This window comes from Callithrix jacchus, chromosome 16, assembly GCF_049354715.1.
Source record: "Callithrix jacchus isolate 240 chromosome 16, calJac240_pri, whole genome shotgun sequence".
NCBI lineage: Eukaryota > Metazoa > Chordata > Mammalia > Primates > Cebidae > Callithrix > Callithrix jacchus.
In genome coordinates this window covers 54340212-54358082 of record NC_133517.1, presented here as the reverse complement: position 1 = coordinate 54358082, position 17871 = coordinate 54340212, and the positions used below count along the sequence as shown (strand labels likewise).

At 56.5% G+C, this 17871-nt stretch overlaps 1 protein-coding gene and 1 long non-coding RNA gene across 39 annotated transcripts in view; one reads left to right on the top strand and one right to left on the bottom strand.

Annotated features, from left to right (window-relative positions):
• Positions 1-285: 285 nt before the first annotated feature.
• LOC118148294 (uncharacterized) lies at positions 286-15969 on the bottom strand. 2 transcript variants are annotated; one of them, XR_013528056.1, is made up of 6 exons: positions 13962-15969; positions 11788-13046; positions 8395-8639; positions 7579-7809; positions 6738-7189; positions 286-4264 (listed from the first exon to the last, which is right to left on the bottom strand). It is a non-coding gene; the product is annotated as an uncharacterized LOC118148294 (long non-coding RNA). The 2 variants fall into 2 exon arrangements; XR_004735058.3 differs by having other exon boundaries at positions 6738-7809.
• Positions 13859-17871, top strand: part of ZFP41 (ZFP41 zinc finger protein) — a 17144-nt gene continuing 13131 nt past the window's right edge. For 4 of the 37 annotated variants that reach the window (XR_013527999.1, XR_013527998.1, XR_008477123.2 and 1 more), the window contains exons 1-2: positions 15272-15481; positions 16244-16497. Coding sequence is in view for 1 of the 37 variants with exons in the window: in XM_008983094.5 (XP_008981342.1) it covers positions 16429-16497 (69 nt within the window). In the remaining 36 variants the exon portion in view is untranslated. Of the gene's footprint in view, positions 14324-15271; positions 17796-17871 lie in introns of those variants that run through there. The other 33 variants (XR_013528014.1, XR_013528009.1, XR_013528005.1 and 30 more) reach the window with 14 other exon arrangements.

Sequence of the window (17871 nt, the reverse complement as noted above, 5' to 3'; positions counted from 1 at the left end):
AACCTGGAAACCTGGAACCCTGGGAACCCTGGAACCATGGAACTCTGGGAACCCTGGGATCCAGGAGCTCCATTGGTCAGGCCCTTCTTTTCCTGGAGCCTGCCCTGAGACTCTGGGGGACACACCCCAGGGATGGTGCCAGCATCCTTGCTCCTTCAGGATCCATGGACTCGGCTTTCCCTGGAACCTGCCCCATATTTGTGACAGTAAGTAGACTGTGGCCAGAAATCCCCTACCCTGAGCTGTCGCTGCCCCTTGTAAGCCAAAAAGTGTCTGAGATGAGTCTCAATCAATTTAGAGGTTTATTTTGCTAAGAGTAAGGATTGTGACCCATGACACAGCCTTGGGACGTCCTGAGAGCATGTGCTCAAGGTGGTCAAGGTACAGCTTGCCTTTATACATTTTAGGGAGACAGAAATTGCAGGCAAAGCCAGAAATCAATACACATAATGCATACTCTGGTTCGGCCCAGAAAGGCAGGACATCTGGAAGCAGGGGCCACAGGTGGAAGGCTTCCCTGATTGGCCACTGGCTAGAGGGGTCAAGCTGGGTCTGAAGAGATGAATTCATCTGGAGTCACGCTACGAGGGGTGCAGGAGGGTGTGGAAGCTAAGGTCCTTGTAACCGAGCCACTTACAGCTTCACCTCAAATCACATTTCAAAACTTCTTTTTCTTTCCCCTTTTCTGCTTCCTCCCCAGTTTCAAGCTGTAGCTCTGAGATAAACTTCACAGCCTTGGAATGTGCTGTGAGCTCCACTCCCGTTCCCATTCTGTGCTCCAAGCCTTACGCACACTTATTTACCTGGAATGTTGTTAGGTGCAAACCATGCTCACTTATCTGCTCACTACTTCCTTAAAACCCTCAGATCCTGATACAGACCAGACACCGCCGGAATTCTCTCTCCAGCAAAAAATTACTTCAAGGCAGGAACGCGCTCCTGGCTCGAGACTGACTACGAGTCTGACGACAATTAGTTTATAACCTGGTAGAAGCCACGCTGGCACCAGCCCCTTCACCAGATGGAACAATTCAAGGGGAGCCTTGGGGTGGGTCATGCACCTGGCACCTCCTCACCCCCTGCCTCTTCTGCATTCCAAACCCTCTCTTTCAAATCCCCTGCCTGGCTAGGCATGGTGGCTCACGCCTGTACCCAGCACTTTGGGAGACTGAGAGGGGAGGATCACCTGAGGTCAGGAGTTTGAGACCAGCTTGACCAGCATGGTGAAACCCCGTCTATACTGAAAATACAAAAATTAGCCGGGCGTGGTGGCAGGTGCCTGAAATCCCAGCTGCTTTGGAGGCTGAGGCAGAGAATCACTTGAACCTGGGAGGCAGAGGTTGTGGTGAGCCGAGACTGTGTCACTGCAATACAGCCTGGGTGACAAAAGCAAAATTCTGTCTCAAAAAAAAAAAAAAGAAAGAGAGAAAATGCTCTGCATTCCCTCTGCAAATGGAAGAGTGGAGCTGCTTTCTGCTTTTCCCCTGCTGGCTTGATAATAAAGTCTCGTTCTCTTTCTATCACAACTTGTTACTATTTTGGCTTCTTTCTACAAGAAAGAGCAGTGAGCAGCCAGACCCTTCTGCAGATTACATTATCATGTAGAGGAAGCCTCCAGGTAATTTTTTTTTTTTGAGATGGAGTCTCAACCAGACATGGTGGCTCACCCCTGTAATCTCAGCAATTTGGGAGGCCAGGGTGGGCAGACCACCTGAGGTCAGGAGTTCAAGATCAGCCTGACCGATATAATGAAAACCTGCCTCTACTAAAAATACAACATTAGCTAGGCCTGGTGGCAGGCACTTATAATCCTAGCTACATGGGAGGCTGAGCAAGAAGAATCGCTTGAACCTAGGAGGCAGAGGTTGCAGTGAGCCAAGATCATGCCATTGCATTCCAGCCTGGACAAAAAAAGCGAAACTCCATCTCAAAAAACAAAAAGAGAGAGAGAGAGATGGAGTCTCGCTCTCTTGCACAGGCTGGAGCGCAGTGGCGCACTTTTGGCTCACAATGAGCCACCACACCCAGCCGCCTCCAGGTAATTCTTGTAGGAAACTTAGAAAATAGAAAGTGACTTAAACACCACAACCAACTGATGTATGCTAGGTTGTTTCTCCTTGTCCACATTTTGGAGCCTTTTATCTAGTTTATCGAATGACTGTTTCATGCTGGACAAACTTCACGCATTGTCTCCTGCGTTTTCGTTGGGATCAGGTGTGGCCATCTGGAGCAGCATGCGTTTCAGCTTGGATGGTCTGTGACTGCAACCAGGCAGGGGCCTTTCAAAACCTGATGGCTCTGGCACTTATCACTAGCAATGGTCCTCATTTCCACTGTGTAGCAGGAGCTTGGCTTTGAGGTCCTTGACGTTGGTGGAGTGACTCGAGGAAGCACTGCCTTTGTCGTCAGGCCCCTGAGGAGGGAGGTGGCTCCCAGCGCTGGGCCTTGGCCTCCTGGCTGTACAGGGGACAGTGACGTTCTGCAGAGCTTTTAGCAGATCCTAAGGAGCCCCTCTTGCTGCCTCAGTGTTGCTTCCCACCACCCTTAGACCGACCCCTCCAGAATCTCTGAGCCCAGGTGACAGCAAGGTGCACACTGCTTCTTGTCACCCTCCTGGCCACACTGGCTCACTTACATCCAAGAATAGCCTTACAGAGTGTAAGAAACTCATGCAGCAACCCTGCCGGTTACAAGTTATTGTTCTCTTTTTATTTTATTTTTTGTTGTTGTTTTTTTGAGAAGGAGTCTCTCTCTGCCGCCCAGGCTGAGTGCAGTGGCACGATCTCAACTCACTGCAACCTTCACCTCCTGAGTTCAAGCAATTCTCCTGTCTCTGCCTCAGCCTCCAGAGTAGCTGGGACTATAGGCACACACCACCATGCCCAGCTAATTTTTGTATTTTTTCAGTAGAGACAGGGTTTCACCATGTTGGCCAGACTGCTCTCCAACTCCTGACCTCAGGTGATCCTCCTGCCTCGGCCTCCCAAAGTCCTGGGATTACAGGCGTGAGCCACCAGGCCCAACTTTTTTTCTTCCTACAAGTTGTTGTTTTCAACATGTGCTTTTGCATAAGCAGAGAAAACTATGGAAGTGGGAGCGAACGCCGGGGCGCTGCTTTCAGAGACAGCAGTGAGGGGGCGCTGCTTCTTGCTTTAGACACTGCTCTTTCATTCGGGTCTCGGTGGGCATGCCAATTTTGTAATGAAAAGTCAATGTCAATGAAAGAAAAGCCGTATGTGGCTGAATCTCCGCAGCAAAGCCCCTGCTCCCCTGTCTGGGGTTTGCAGGAGGCCTCCAGGAAGGTGACGCTTCACTGAGCACTGAAGTCAGGGGAAGAAGGGCAGGAAGGCAGCCAGGAGAAACTGGGCAGGGGTGCAGTTTCCAGCAGAGGCTGGGAGCCCCCAGCAGCCCAGCAAGCCTAGGGGTGCTGGGCAGGGTGCTCCGTGCTGGAACAAGGTGAGTGGGGACCCAGGTCAGGGACCTGCAATATCGGCCACAGGAACAAGGAGGTGGTGGTGGGAGACAGCATGGCCCTCAGGGAGGCCCTGCACCCCCAGCTTCCCCTCCCTTCAAGTGCTGTGAGTCATTTGTTGGTTCCTTCCACAGACCTTCCCAGAACTCTGTGCCAAGCGCTATATGGGAGGTGGGGCTGGGGAAGACACACATCTGAGTGAAAACATCCCAGACCCCACAGCCAGGCTGGTGAGCACGGGCACAAGCAGAGAGGTCCGTGTGGTATGGGGAATCTGTGTGGAGTCAGAGGTGGATGTCACAGAGACGTGGAGTGCAGGGAGGCCTGCCTGGAGGAGGGGGCACCCAGCTGCCCGGCCCCTGCCTTCTGCACCTCCTCACATGCACTTGGTCCCTGTGAAGTCCCTCCTGGGTGCTTTGGGAGTAGGGATGAAGTGCCCCAAGGGCATTTCCACACTCCAGCCCCACCTCTGCACTGGACTTCTCTCCCCAACCCAAACCCCATGCTTTAGACCTTCCTGGCCCAAAAGCCCCTTCTGTTCTGAATGACGAAACCAAGGCCCAGCAGAGGGAGGAACTCGGCTTCTTGTTCTGACACAGCATGCACACGTGACACACCCTTCCTCACAAAACAATGTGGGGTCACCCAGCCTGCAAGCCGGCACCCACCTCAGCGCATTCCTGCCCCGCATTGTCCTGTGGTCTTAGCACCACCGCCTTGGCTCCCCACATCCCGGGCCCAGGCTGGGTCTTGGTGAAGGTCTCACGCAATCCCACACAACTCGTCAGGTCGCTGCAAAGCGAAGAGGCGATGAAGGAGACTCAATGGAGCCAGGATTCAAGGAGCGTTCAGCCCGGGTCACAGGCCACCCTCCCGGGGTTTCCCGATTCTGGGCTTGGCTCACCTCCTCCATCCTACAGCGAGCATGCTGACGGCCCCGCCCTCTCCATCCTCCAGCGAGCATGCTGACGGCCCCGCCCTCTCCATCCTCCAGCGAGCATGCTGACTGCCCCGCCCTCTCCATCCTCCTGTGACCCCGGGCCCCTTCTGTCCTCTGCCCAGCAGCTTGAAGTTTTATGTTGCTGCCACCTGGGGTCCTGCCCAGCGTCCCAGTTGATGGGAAGCTCCTGAAGGGCAGGTTGGTGCAGGGACGGCTCCAGGAGGAAGGGTCTGAAGTCGCTGTTAAGACTGCAGTGAGGCTGGGTGTGGTGGCTCACACCTGTGATCCCAACACTTTGAGAGGCCAAGGCAGGAAGACCACTTGAGCCCGGGAGTTCCAGACCAGCCTGGACTGGCGATAGTGAGACACCATCTCTACAAAATTTAAAAAAAATGAGCCCAGCATAATGGTGCATGCCTGTAGTTCCAGCTACTCAGGAGGCTGAAGTGGGAGGATTGCTTGAGCCCAGGAGGTGGAAGCTACAGCAACTGAGGATTGCACCACTGCACTCAGCCTGGGCAACAGAGTGAGACCCTGTCTCTCAAAATAAAAGAAAAAGAAAAGGAAAAGAGAAACAGACAGAGAGACTGCAGTAAAAGAGAACCTGCAAAGAGGAAACAGTTGCGTGCGACTTTGCACCCAAGGCATTTAATTTATGGAGGTGACAGTGCTGGCACGGAGAGGCTAGTGCCATGAGATAGTGCCGTCATGCCTGGGAGGGCTTGAGGATAAACGGATTGGACAGGAATGAGTGTGGGGTCAGCCTAGGCTTCCCAACAGCCAGGCTAGAGGCTGCCTGCTGGCACATGGCTCTTTACCATTGTGTCTGTGAGCCCCACAGGACTCCCGGACCCTCAGCACCTCAGGCAAGATCACAAAGTCTCCTTCAGAACCACGGACAGTGCCGGCAAGCACCGCCTGGCCACTGACCTGACCTATGGTGCCTCTGCCTCCTCCAGGCTCAGCTTTCACCACGACCTGGCCAGTAGCAGGACCACCGGCACCCACATCTGACCTCGGGCTCCATCCCCTGCAGGATCCACGGGGCCTGGTCCAGCGGCACCAGAACACCTGGGCCCACCCCTCCCCTCCGCTGTTTTCTCAGCACTTGCTGTTTCCTCCCACACCACCCTCCCAGCTAACTCCCTTTGATTGACTGATTGACGGATGGAAATAGATGCTCAGTGCCATGAAGAAAAATCAGCCCTGAGACGAAGGATCTTCCAGCAACGCGATCTTTACCTCCTGGGCTGCAGGAAGGGCACCCTCACTAGCCATCGTGCCATGAGAGTACCATGAACAAAGGAAAACAGACACATTTGTTCCTTATGCATCTGGGGTCGTCCTTACTGCTGTGTCTGATCTCCATTGGCTGGAGCCAGACCTCACAATCTAAACCAAAACCCAATTGGCTAACAACTTTCAACTTTTCTAAACAGGTAAAAGCAGTGGAGACCAGGGACATGCCTGTGAGCACGTCCAGCACAGATATCTTGGTTAAAGTACAAGGACATAGAGCCTACCACGTGCCTATAAGTATGGCACGTCTAACAGCTACACAGGATAGGGCTTAACAAAGTTATTAGCACACTTATTCTTTAAAAGAAAGGAAACTTTAAAAATAAACTTTTCTACTATGGGCAGAGATCCAAGAGCTTGGCACCATGAGGGGTCAGTCCAGACAGAACAGTGCAGCCTGGAGGAGGAAGGAGGAGCCAAGCTGAAGGTGGGTGCAGGCCAGGGCCCTGGGGGCAAAGCACACTGCTGGGAGCTACATCGTCACCCGGTTATTTATCCAAGCCAGGAGTCCCTTCCCCCGGGTCACCTGCTCAGACTGTGTACTGTGCCCTTGCCCCTTCCCCCAGTTCACCTGCCCAGACCCAGTGTGTCCCATCTCCACGCCCCACCCCTGGGTCACTTTCCTGGACCGGGTGAATCCCATGCCCACACCCTACTCCCAGGTCACCTGCCTGGACCAAGCGTGTACCGTGCCCACACCTCATCCCCTGGGTCACCTGCCCAGACCAAGTGCGTCCCGTGCCCACACCTCATTGCCTGGGTCACCTGCCCAGACCAAGTGCATCCCGTGCCCACACCTCATCGCCTGGGTCACCTGCCCAGACCAAGTGTGTCCTGTGCCCAGGCTCCTTCCCCTAAGTCACCTTCCCAGACCCAGCGTGTCCCATCTCCACGCCCCACCCCAGGGTCATCTACCAAGACCGAATGTGTCCCATCCCCATACCCCACACCCGGGTCACCTGCCCAGACCAAGTGTGTCCTGTGCCCATGCCCCTTCTCCTGGGTCACCTGCTCTTCTCCACTCACCCAGAGGAAGTGATGGGGTGTGCAGATCTGATTTAATCTGGTGTCTTCCTGGGGATTTCCTGCCCCCCAGGACAGGAAGTGGGCGTCCACGGCTGGGCCTCCAGCTCCTTGTTCTTTGTGTTTCCTTGTGGGAACTCGCTGGAGAATGAGTCAGTGTCCCCAAAACAGGAAATTCCTGAGGAAGGAGCCTCTGTCTTTTATCACAGACAGACCCTAGGGATGCCTTCCTGAGACTACTGAGGTCTACAGAAGCTGATGGTCACCGGATGGTCAGCTCTGCAGGAAGCAGGGAGAGGCCACAGCTCCAGCACTCAGGTCCCTGATGGGAGATGCCAGTATCGGGAACTTTCCAGAGGAGGGAGGTGTCCCCGGCTCCTGTCATGGAAGCAGGTCATGCACCTTCTGGCCGGCCTCAGGCTTGTGCACAGCCAGGGGCTCCTGCCCTCGAGGGTCTGAAGGTGGGAGGGGAAAGGGGTTCAGCTAGTTCCACGCTGGACACCACAGGGCGCAGGGGGCTTCCAGATGTCAGGAGGTGGGAGAGCTGCCTGACACTTAGGCTTCTGGCAGCAGAGACCTTATGGGGCAAGGGTGATCCTTTCACTGCCGCTGTGGACCTGGCTCCCGGCTGGGACATCCCATGACTGGGAGGAGGGTGGGAACCCAGCAGAGGATGGCCTCCTTGACGTAAAAACTGCTCCACGAAATACCCATGGAAGAGGAAGAAGACAAACCACAGACTGGGAGAAAATGTTTGCAAATGGCAGAGCGGACAGTGGACTGGAACCTACAATCTATTCATGATGTATCTCCAAACTCAACAGCACAAAAACAACCCACTTACAACATGGGCAAAGGACGTGAAGAGCTATTTCTCTGACGAGGGCACGCAGAAGGCAAACGTGTACAGGAAGAGATGTTCAGCACCAGGCACCTTCAAAGTTCGGACCAAAAACCACGGCAAGGCTGTGGCAGTGGCCACAAGTATAATCCCAGGACGTGGGAGGCTGAGGCGGGCGGATCGCTTGAGCCCCAAAGTTCAAGATCAGCCTGGGCGACATAACAAACCCTGTTTCTAAACAAACAAACAAACAAAAAATTCACAGTTTGGTCTCATTTTACACCTATCAGAATGGCTAAAATAAAAAATAAACTGGCTGGTGCATGGTTCACCCTGTAATCCCAGCACTTTGGGAGGCCAAAGCGGGTGGATCACTTGAGGTCAAGAGTTCGAGACCAGCCGGGCCAACAGGGTGAAACCCTGTCTCTACTAAAAATACAAAAATTAGCCAGGCGTGGTGGCAGGCGCCTGTAATCCCAGCTACTCAGGAGGCTGAGGCAGGAGAATCGCTTGAACCTGGAAAGTGAAGTCTGCAGTGAGCCGAGATCGCACCACTGCACTCCAGCCTGGATGACAGAGCAAGACTCCATCTCAAAAAATAAAAATAAACAAATTAAATAAATAAATAAACCATGACCACCCCACGTGCTGATGGGGAGGCAGAGAAGCTGGGTCCCCTATGCGCTGCTGCTGGGAGTGGACGGACGGTGGCACGGCTGCCCTGGAAGACCGCTTGACCGTTTCTTATCAACTAGACGTGCAACTCCATGACCCCGTGATCAAGCCCCAGAGAAATGAAAGTCATATTCATACAAACACCTGCTCGTGCATGTTCATAGAAGCTTTACTTGTTTTAGCCAGAACCTGGGACGCAGTCCAGATGTCCTTCAGTGAGGAGAGGTTCAGCTGGGTCCGTGGTCAGGGGAGACAGCTCGGCCACAGGAAGGAAGCACTGCTGAAAGCCACAGCCGCCGGGGGAGCCAGAGAGTCTGTCAGTCAAAGAGTCCTCTCAGCAGGTGACCTCCAGGACGACCTGCTCCGCACAGCACTCTGAAGTGACAATTCTGGAAACGGAGAGAACGGATGAGTGGCTGCCAGGGCTCCCAAATGCCCCTCCCCACAGAGAAGGGTGTGATACTGCACCACAGTCATGCAAAACATTATCCTTGGGCCAGCACGGTGGCTCACGCTGTAATCCCAGCACTTTGGGAGGCCAAGGTGGGCAGATCACCTGAGGTCAGGAATTTGAGACCAGCCTGACCAACAGGGTGAAACCCCATTTCTACTAAAAATACAAAAAAAAAAAAAAATTAGCCAGATGTAGTGGCAGTCACCTGTAATCCCAGCTACATGGGAGGCTGAGGCAGGAGAATCACTTGAACCTGGGGGGTGGAGGCTGCAGTGAGCCGAGATCATGCCACTGCACTCCAGCCTGGACGACAGAGTGAGAGTTCGTCTTAAAAAAAAGGTTATCCTTGGAAGAAACTGAGCGAAGCATACAATGAATGTCTCTGTCATTTCTTACAACCTATGTGAATCGACACGAACCTCATTACAATTTTTAATTAAAAACTAAAGGCAGACTATTTTTAATAAAAGCTGGTGACGGAGCCTCAGGGAGCCCCGCTGGAGGGGGAGCCTGTTGGCATCCGGTGGAGAATTGGGTGCCAGGTGCCCATGGGACCCCTGGAGCCCACTGCAGGGAGGCCATGGCAGACAGCATGGAAGGCTCTGCACAGGTCAGCCCTCCCCGGGCATTGAAGACCCGTCCCAAAAGGAGGGCCCATCATGCAGTGGGAACATGCTGGGGGACCCCCGGCCCCCAGCCCCTTGCCCCCTAGAGAGGGAGGCACTTCGCCAGGTGTGGTGGCTCATGCCTGTAATCCCAGCACTTTGGGAGGCCAAGGCCAGTGGATCACCTGAGGTCAGGAGTTTGAGACCAGCCTGGACAACTTGGTGAACCCCCATCCCTACTAAAACTATAAAAATTAGCTGGGTATGGTGGCGGACACCTGTAATCCCAGCTACTCAGGAGGCTGAGGCAGGAGAATCGCTCGAACCAAGAGGCGGAGGTTGGGGTGAGCCAAGATTGCACCACTGCACTCCAGCCTTGACTCACATGTCAGCTCACATGTCAGGACTTAGGCCCAGGAGACCCAGGGGTGGACAGAATGCAAGGGACTCAGAGCTCGAAGCTGAGTCGGCTTGGAAGAACACCCAAGGCAATTGAGCTCCATGAGAGCGAAGCCAGGTTGTGTGTGCCTTTGCTATTGTTGCTGCTTTGTTTTTTAATTTTTCATTTTTCAGAGACAGGGACTCACTCCATCACCCAGGTGGGAGTGCAGTGGCGTGATCTCGGCTCATTGCAGCCTGGACCTCCTGACTCCAGCCATCCTCCCACCTCAGCCTCCCAAGCAGCTGGGACCACGGGCACACACCACCACACCTGGCTGATTTTTTTGTAGAGACAGGGTCTCACTGTGTTGCCCAGAATGGTCTAGAACTTCTGAGCTCAAGTGATCCTCCCACCTCGGCCTCCTAAAGTGCAGGCATCACAGGTGCAAGCCACAGTGCCGGCCTTGCTGTTGTGGTTTGAGTCTGGGTTTGGTTTTGTTTTATTGTGTGTTTTGACCCTGCAGAAATCAGAAAGTATGTACTGACTGGTTTCAACTGGCATGGGAAAACCGGGGATGTAGGGAGCCAGCTCTGCATCACCTGTGGATACCCCGGTTCGGTGGCAACAAAGGTATGAGGAAAAGACAGATTAAGAGAGAAAGTGGAAGCAGGGGACCATCATCATTACTGGAGGAGGCAGGAAGGCCCCAGGCTCTGATCATCCACACCATGTATTGGTTACAGTCACTTTGATCTGTGGGGTAGGGGTGGAGTGATGGCGGGGAGAGGGTGATGTGATTGATGGTGGGGTGAATCAGTGAGCCGGAACTGCTGTGTCATTGTAAAGGCTGATAACAGTGGCAGTTTCAAGAGTTTCACAAACAAGAACACATGGTTATCTTTAGCCTGGTATCTACATGCAGCTGATGGAACCAGGGCCTTACAAGGAGCCTGCAAGTCTGGCTTGGTCACAGTGCTACAAAGGGGTTTTATGTCCTTGAGCACATTTATGGTAATGGAGCCGAGGTCACCCTGCACAGAATGCGAGGCATGGGGAGGCCTTCCTCCTCAGAGGCCTCCTGCGGCCTTTGCAGTTGGCTGTTTCTGTGTATATGTTATTCATAACCAATTTACGTAGGCATCTGTAAGTCCTTCCTCCTTTGCTGCTTCTCCCAACATGGGAACCCGCTCCTATGTTTCCGTAAAGGGGCCCAGGCCACCAGCTTCATGAACACCCAGCTGATAGGCTATGCCTGGTGCCACCCTGGGAGGGCCAGCCCTGGACACAGGGAGGATGGACGAAAGGCCGAGACAGCTCCCCACCAGTGCGAATGCTGTACGCCAGCCGCTGGGCTCGCCTCCTGGTGGCCACCCACTGTTGCGCTCTGCCCTCGCGCCCTGGGGCCACAAGGCCAGACAGCCTGGCCGCGTTCCTCAGGTGGCCACGCTGCTCCAGTTCTCCCTCATGCTGTGACAGCAGCTACCTCTGAGGACGCTGGGGTGCACGAGTGTGCAGTGGAGGCCAGGCATCTGTGAGTTCCACCATCACACACCCCGGAGGGATCCCCAGCCGGTGTCACATGACCGCCAGAGGCACAGAAGCCCTGTCTCAACTACATGTGCTGGGTTGCCCTGTAAATCTGCCCCAAGGCCACACAGAAACCTGTGTCACACAGACCTCCCTCAGGTGCTGGGGACCCTGGTGCAGCCACCCCTGCCTGTTGCCCACATTCCTACCCAGCGATGCAGCCTATTGCCGAGATCTCTGGTGGACCTGTACCACCCTCCCCCAGGCACTGTGGTTCGGGTCCCTCTCCTCCTGTGCCCAGGTCTCCTCTTCTTCCAAGGATCCCTTCTCTCCTGGACCATGATGTGGGTGGCCTCAGCATTGTGAGGCCAGGTGTCTGCCTCCCCCACAGACACAGGGCTCCTGCATCTTCCCTGACAGCTCCCTGGACCCAGAGTCATGCCGCTCGGCTGGCTCAAGACCACAGCTCACCCCCACTGAGGGTCCCAAGAAGAATAATCGCTATGACAAAAATAATCTTAAAACAGACCTCTTCGCCAAAAAAAAAAAGAAAGAAAAGAAAAACAGACCTTTTCATAGCCGTGGGAGGAGACCAGGCTGATTTGCACAGCAAGAAAGCTGTGGAGCCAATATTTGACATCAGCCCACCTGTCCCTGGAGACCAGTGCTGCCTCTTGCTTCTCCAAGGCAGAGACCGTTCTGAGTATGGCACAGGGCCCAGTTCTTGTCCACACCTGCTCTATGCAGCTGGCAGAAGGAGGAAGGCCATGGAGCGTGACGAACACAGTGGCCCCACCATGTTGAGTGGGCTGGGGGTAGGGATGAGTGCGTGGGCCTGGGAGCCAGGCCGCCCTCGCTCAGATCCCAGCACTGCCTCTGTATTGCTGTCTGGTCCTGGGCAAGACGTTTAGCCTTTCTGTGCCTCAGTTTCCTTATCTGTAAGATGGGAGTGTAAGCCAGAGCTAGGTAATCTGAGGGCTCCACCAGGGCTGGCTCCCACGACGGCTCCACATGCAGCTGTTTCTCACTACGTGAGCGTCTCCATCAGCTTCTGGGTTTGCTCACACCATGGTGGCCGGCTTCTACCAGAGCAAGTGACCAGAGGGTGACAGCAGTCAAACGCCACGGAGCCCCTCAGGACCTGTGTCTGAAGTCGCTCTGTCTGGACCTCACTTTATTCCGACTGTGGAAATGAGTCACCCAGCCCAGGCCACATTCAAGGAGGTGAGTGAGGTTCTGTCTCTGGACTGGAGGAGTGGCCAAGCGTTGTGCCCCATGTTTCAAAATAGAACCATTTCGTTTTCACTGACCACTTTCACTTTGTGTTCCTTGCAGCTCTGTAAGAAAATCACTGCAGCACAGCCTCAGGAGAGCTGCCTCGAAAGTCTGAAGGAAGGTTGGCAGGCGTGCCCTGCTGTCTGCAGCAGAGGGACTGACCTAGCAGGGGGACAGACAGCAAGTACCAGGGCCCATGGCTGTGTCCTCACGCATACAGACATGGCTGTGAAGCGTCGGTCTGTGAGGATGCATGGTCGGGAATGTATTTTGGGGCATGTTTCTTTTTTCTTTTTCTCAGACTGAGTCTCACTTCATTGCCCAGGCTAGAGTGCTATGGTGCAATGCCGGTTCACTGCAGCCTCCACCTCCCAGGTTCAAGCTATTCTCGTGCCTCAGCCTCCCGGCAGCTGGGACTACAGGCATGAGCCACCAGCTGGGGGCGTGTTTCTTTACAACTTTCTATTTCCAATCTCTCTGTCATCTGGCTGCAGCCGGGACCTGGGACACAGATGCGACTTTTCTTACAGAGCTGTCACGTGCATCACGTAACCTGTGGGGACAAATATCCACGCACCCTCAGCCTGAGGCCAGTCGGGACAAGGCCGGGGCTGGCACAGAGGAGCTTGAACAGGTGGAGTTTTAAAAAGTAGGAAAGGGTCTTTCAGGCGGAGGCGGGGGGGGGGGGCGGTGTTCAAGGCCCAGGGCCGGGGCACACGGCCAGTGGCCTGTGGCAGGGCATGTGCTTGCTGCTGAGTCTCCTGGGAGAGGAAAGAGTGGTGTGAGGGGCAGCCTGCAAGTCCGTGCAGGCCCCAGTGCAGCTGCTAAGGGGACCCAGGCCTCATCCTGCAGGACAGGCATGAAGCTGGGAGGGCCACTGCCAGTTGCCCTATAAATCAGTCCCTCAAGCTGTGGGGGGTGGTGGGGGGTGGACAGGGGACCCCAAATGAAGGCAGGTAGACCCTGGGGCAGGGCAGCAAAGTAGTGCTGGGGAGAGGAGACGGGGCTCCAGCCAGGACAGAGAAAGCAGCCTGGATGTGGGGGGTGGCGGTGGTTTAAAACATTGGGAGGTAAAAGCAACAGGATGAGAGAGGGGGTGGGACTAGGAGGGAGGAAGCAGAACTGTCTGGTTTTCAACACCTTGCTAAGTCCAGGAGGCAGCTGGAGAGAGGGCCAGGTGTGGGCAGGCGGTTCCCAGGGTCCTACTGCACCGGCAGCACCTAAGATCTCCACCCACATTCACTCGGTCCACAGGACATGAAGACCCAGAACAGGTGGCTGCCCTCCCAGGGCTGATTTGCATAGGAGTGTGTGGGGGTGGGGGATAATTAATAATAAATAAAGTAAGGAAACTATGTGCAAAGTGTAAATGGGAAGGGTTGTTGTGGGGGTAGAATGCTGCGGATGTCCTAAGGTGAGCCCCTGGAGCCAGCCCCATCCCCATCCTTCCCTTGGCTACAGTTGGCACCTGTGACTTCACTCTGAGTAGAAGTGGGTGAAGGGGGTGGGTGGCTCATCACCCATGATTAGGGGTGTTCCATAGGACTCCATCTGGGGGTGGGGCTCTCCAGCAGACCCTTGGGAAGAGGCCAGCCGGTGAACCGCCCACCCTCGCGGATGACCACACAGCAGGGACCAGCAGGCAGCCCCGGGGAGCTGAGACCAGCTCCTGGCCGTCGGCCCTAGCGGCACCAGGAAGTGCCTTCCGCCAGCAACCGCATGAGCTGGGAAACGATCCTTCCCCAGTCCAGCGTCCAAGTGAGACCACGGCGGCCGCCCTGAGCTGAGGACCCAGCTAAGCCTGGCCTGCAGGCCCACAGAAGGCTCGAGGTAACAGGCGGGTGTCGTTTCAGGCCACCCAGCTTGCGTACGGAGGAAACGGACACACGGGCTCCGGCGGGCCTGGCGGCGCGGCGCGACCTGGGCGGGCAGGACGTGGCGTGAGCGCAGCCAGTGGCTGGGTTCCCGAGGGGCTACCGCGGCGGGAGAAGCAGCGGGGACCGCGGGGTGGGGGGCAGCTCGCCCGGGCGCGCGCCAGAGAAGGTGGGGGTGGTGCCCGGAGGAGCGGAGAGGCTGAGGCAGTGCCTTCCCGCGGAGGCACGCGGTGGGCGCCGCGGGGTCGGGGGCAGGGCTGGGGGGTTGGCGGGGAGCGTCCTCAGGTTCAAGGCTCCCAGCACGCGGCCGCGACCTCCCGGCTGTGGCTCAGGAGCCAGAATCCCACGCGCGTCAGGCCTGGGAAGCCGGTGGATGTAACCTACGGGCGGGGCCGGCTGCTGCGGGGGCGGGGCCTTGTGGGGCGCGGGGGCGGAGCCTGTGGGGCGGGGCATGAGGGTGCCAATTCGGGGTGGGGCTCTCAGGGGCGGGCTATGGGGGCGGAGCCTGTGGGGCGGGGCATGAGGGGGAGCCGGCTCCAGGAGTTTTCGGGAGCGGGCCTCTCAGGGGCGGGGAATGAGGGCGGAGCCAGAGGGGGTGGGGCGTAGGGGGAGCCGGCTCGGGGAGGAGCTTTCGGAGGTGGGGCCCGCTTCGGGCAGAGCCTGCTTGGGGCGGGGCGTTCGGTAGGACGCCTGCCATAGAGGACTGTGAGGGGGCGGGGTCAGCTCGGGGAGGAACCTGCGGCGGCGGTTAGGGGCGGAACCTGAGAGTGAGGTGTCTGATCGGGGCGGGGCCTTCGGGGGCTGAGTCGTCTGTGGGTGGAGCCAGCTCGGGCCGGGCCCTCCACCGCCCATTACCACCGAGTGCGACCCGGGGTCCTAGAGCGGCCGCCGGAAGGGGCGGGTCAGCAGGCGGGCTCTTTCTGCGAGTGCTGAGGGCCAACCGGGACGCGGGCGCGGAGGGGTCGTGGGTCCCGCGAAGAGGGTGCGCCTTTCCCGTCCTCTGCCCCCGCGAGGGGCGCGCCCGCCCCGCCCCGCCCTCCGGCAGTCCTGGTAGGGCCCGGGAGCGTCCGCGCTCTGCAGCGGCAGGTCCTCATCGCCCCTCGCCTCCAGCCAGGTACTCACTGGGCCCCCGCCCGTCGCCTCCGTCCCAGGTAGCGCGGCGTCGGGATGGGCCCCGCGGTCTCCCCGCGCCCGGCCCTCCAGGGAGGGAGCGAAACCCGACTCTGAGCACCTCCCAGGCCCCGGCCCCGGCACCGAGGCCGACCTGGCTCCGCACGCTGGCCGCGGGACCTCTTAAGTAGGAGCACGCAGGAGACGCTGGCGGGCCCCTCCGCCTGGCTCAGAGGCCTGGGATCTCAGGCCTTGGCACAGCTAGCTGGCCCCTGTTAGGCCGTACCTGCAGAGCTGCGCTTCTCCACCTCAGCCCTGCCCATGAGGCAAACGGAGCTGGTCGACGGGTCTTTTGTGTTGGTTCTTGGTTCTCACCTTTGTTTCCTACCAGAGCTGGACCCCAGCCTCAAACTCCAGCCAGCTTGGGCCCCAGGGCTCCGCCTGCCCACCCCAGCAGAGATGCTGCATCCTCCCTCAGCACACGTGGCCTTCAGCTTTGGTTCTGACTCCACCCATACACCACCTCTAGAGAGAGCCCTAGAAAGTGACGTTGGCCTGAAACTGAGTCACATTCATCTAAACATTTTCCTGTAAAAAAGACCAGACTCTCCCCTTGTTGAGACAGGAAATCTGTTTACATGTTACCTGCACTCCTGAGGGAGAAGAGGAAAGGCCACAAACCTTGTCTCAACAAAGAGCATTCAAGGTATTTATGTGTTGAAACATGTCATTTGCAACATGTGTTTCAATTCCATTTTCCACTTAGGCTCAACCCTGGCTTCAAACTCTAGCCTGTTTAACAAAACAGCTAATACAAAGGGTACGCAATAATTGTATTACTTAGAATACGACTGAGCATGGTGGCTCACACCTGGACTCCCAGCTACGCAGGAAGCTGAGGTGGGAGGATCGCTTAAACCCAGGAGCTTGAGCCTTCAGTGAGCTGCAGTCATGCTGCTGCACTCTAGCCAAGACATCAGGAAGAACCTGTCTCAAGAAGAGAAAGAACGCAGCTATGGGGTAAGGCGGTGGTGACAATGATCGGCATCCTGGTGGATGAGAGGAAGCTTCTCAGTCCCAGGGGCTCCTGGCGTTCTCGGCAGGAATGATTTGAAGTCAGAACGCTGTCTGCTTTCCCTGGAGCTGCCGAGGAAGCAGTGTTTCCCACAGTCTCAGAGATTTCTTTCACCAGCAGCTTGGAGCCTGGAGTTTTTCCAAGGCTTTCCACTGGGATTCTGTTGCCACTGAGAGGCAAGGGCAGGTGAAGGGAGCCCCGAAACAGCACAGAGCAGGGCTCCACAGTGGAGGGAGGGCCTGCGGCTGAGGCTTCCACGTCGCCCCTTTCCCGTCTCCTTTGGCCGCTGGGGTTGACTGATTCTTACTGGACTCATGGCAAGATTGGGCTGTGATTAGATGGCATCATGGACAGGGACAGACATCTCTCTTCCCCCTGAGTGCTAGCAAGAGACATTTCTGTGGGGTAACCTTCAAACAATGCAAGTCAAGTGCCAGCCAACAGTCCCCAGGGCTGCAGCCTGCATCTGAGTGAGAACAGGCCTGGGCATCCCAGCGCTGCCTCAAGTGTGACCTGGGGAAGGAGTGTTGAAGATGAGATTAATTATATGGAGATTTGTGAGGAGCTTAGAGCAGGGGACATACTCTACATACTCCAAGTGACAGCTGCTGTTGTGATTTCTCAGTTATTCAACTAATATTTGACAAGGAACCTTGGTGCGCCAGGAGCCATGGCATGGCTTTGGAACAGAGAGCAAACCACCCAGAGGAGTTTAGCCACTCTCGTGCTGGGAGGAAAAGTTGGGCAGGGAAGCTGACAGTGGACGGTTCCTTAAGAAGGGGGCATCAGAGCAGAAAGTTGAGGGACCAGCCAGGAGAGGCAGGAGAGATTAGGTGTGTTTGGCGAACCTAAAGAAGGCTGGGATGGCAAGGGGGTCCCCAAGGGATGGGTGTGGCCCCAGGCCACATGGGGCCCATGGTGTGAGGGACACCACCGGGAGTCTGAGCCGGGATGTGACACAAGGGGGTCTGCCGGCTGCTGTGGGCCGTGGCGGGGGTGGGGGCAGGGGCAGCCGTGGTTTCATGAGTTCGGAACCCAGCTTCCTCTGGGAGCGTGTGGCCCCTGCAGCCATAACTCCAAAGCACGGTGACTGATCCCAGCTCGGGATGGTAGAGAAGGAGACTAGGGCAGGAACCAGGGCGACTCGGGGGTGGAGGAGGGAAGCCGCAAGGCAGTCGGTGGGGGCATCAGATCCTGACGGCATGCAGAACCCGAACCCTGGCAGAGGAGCAAGGATTCCTTGGTGAGCCACTGATCCCTTCACCAACACAGGGAAAGGCCGGGAGAGTGAGTCAGGTGGGGCTCTGGCGAAGTCAGCT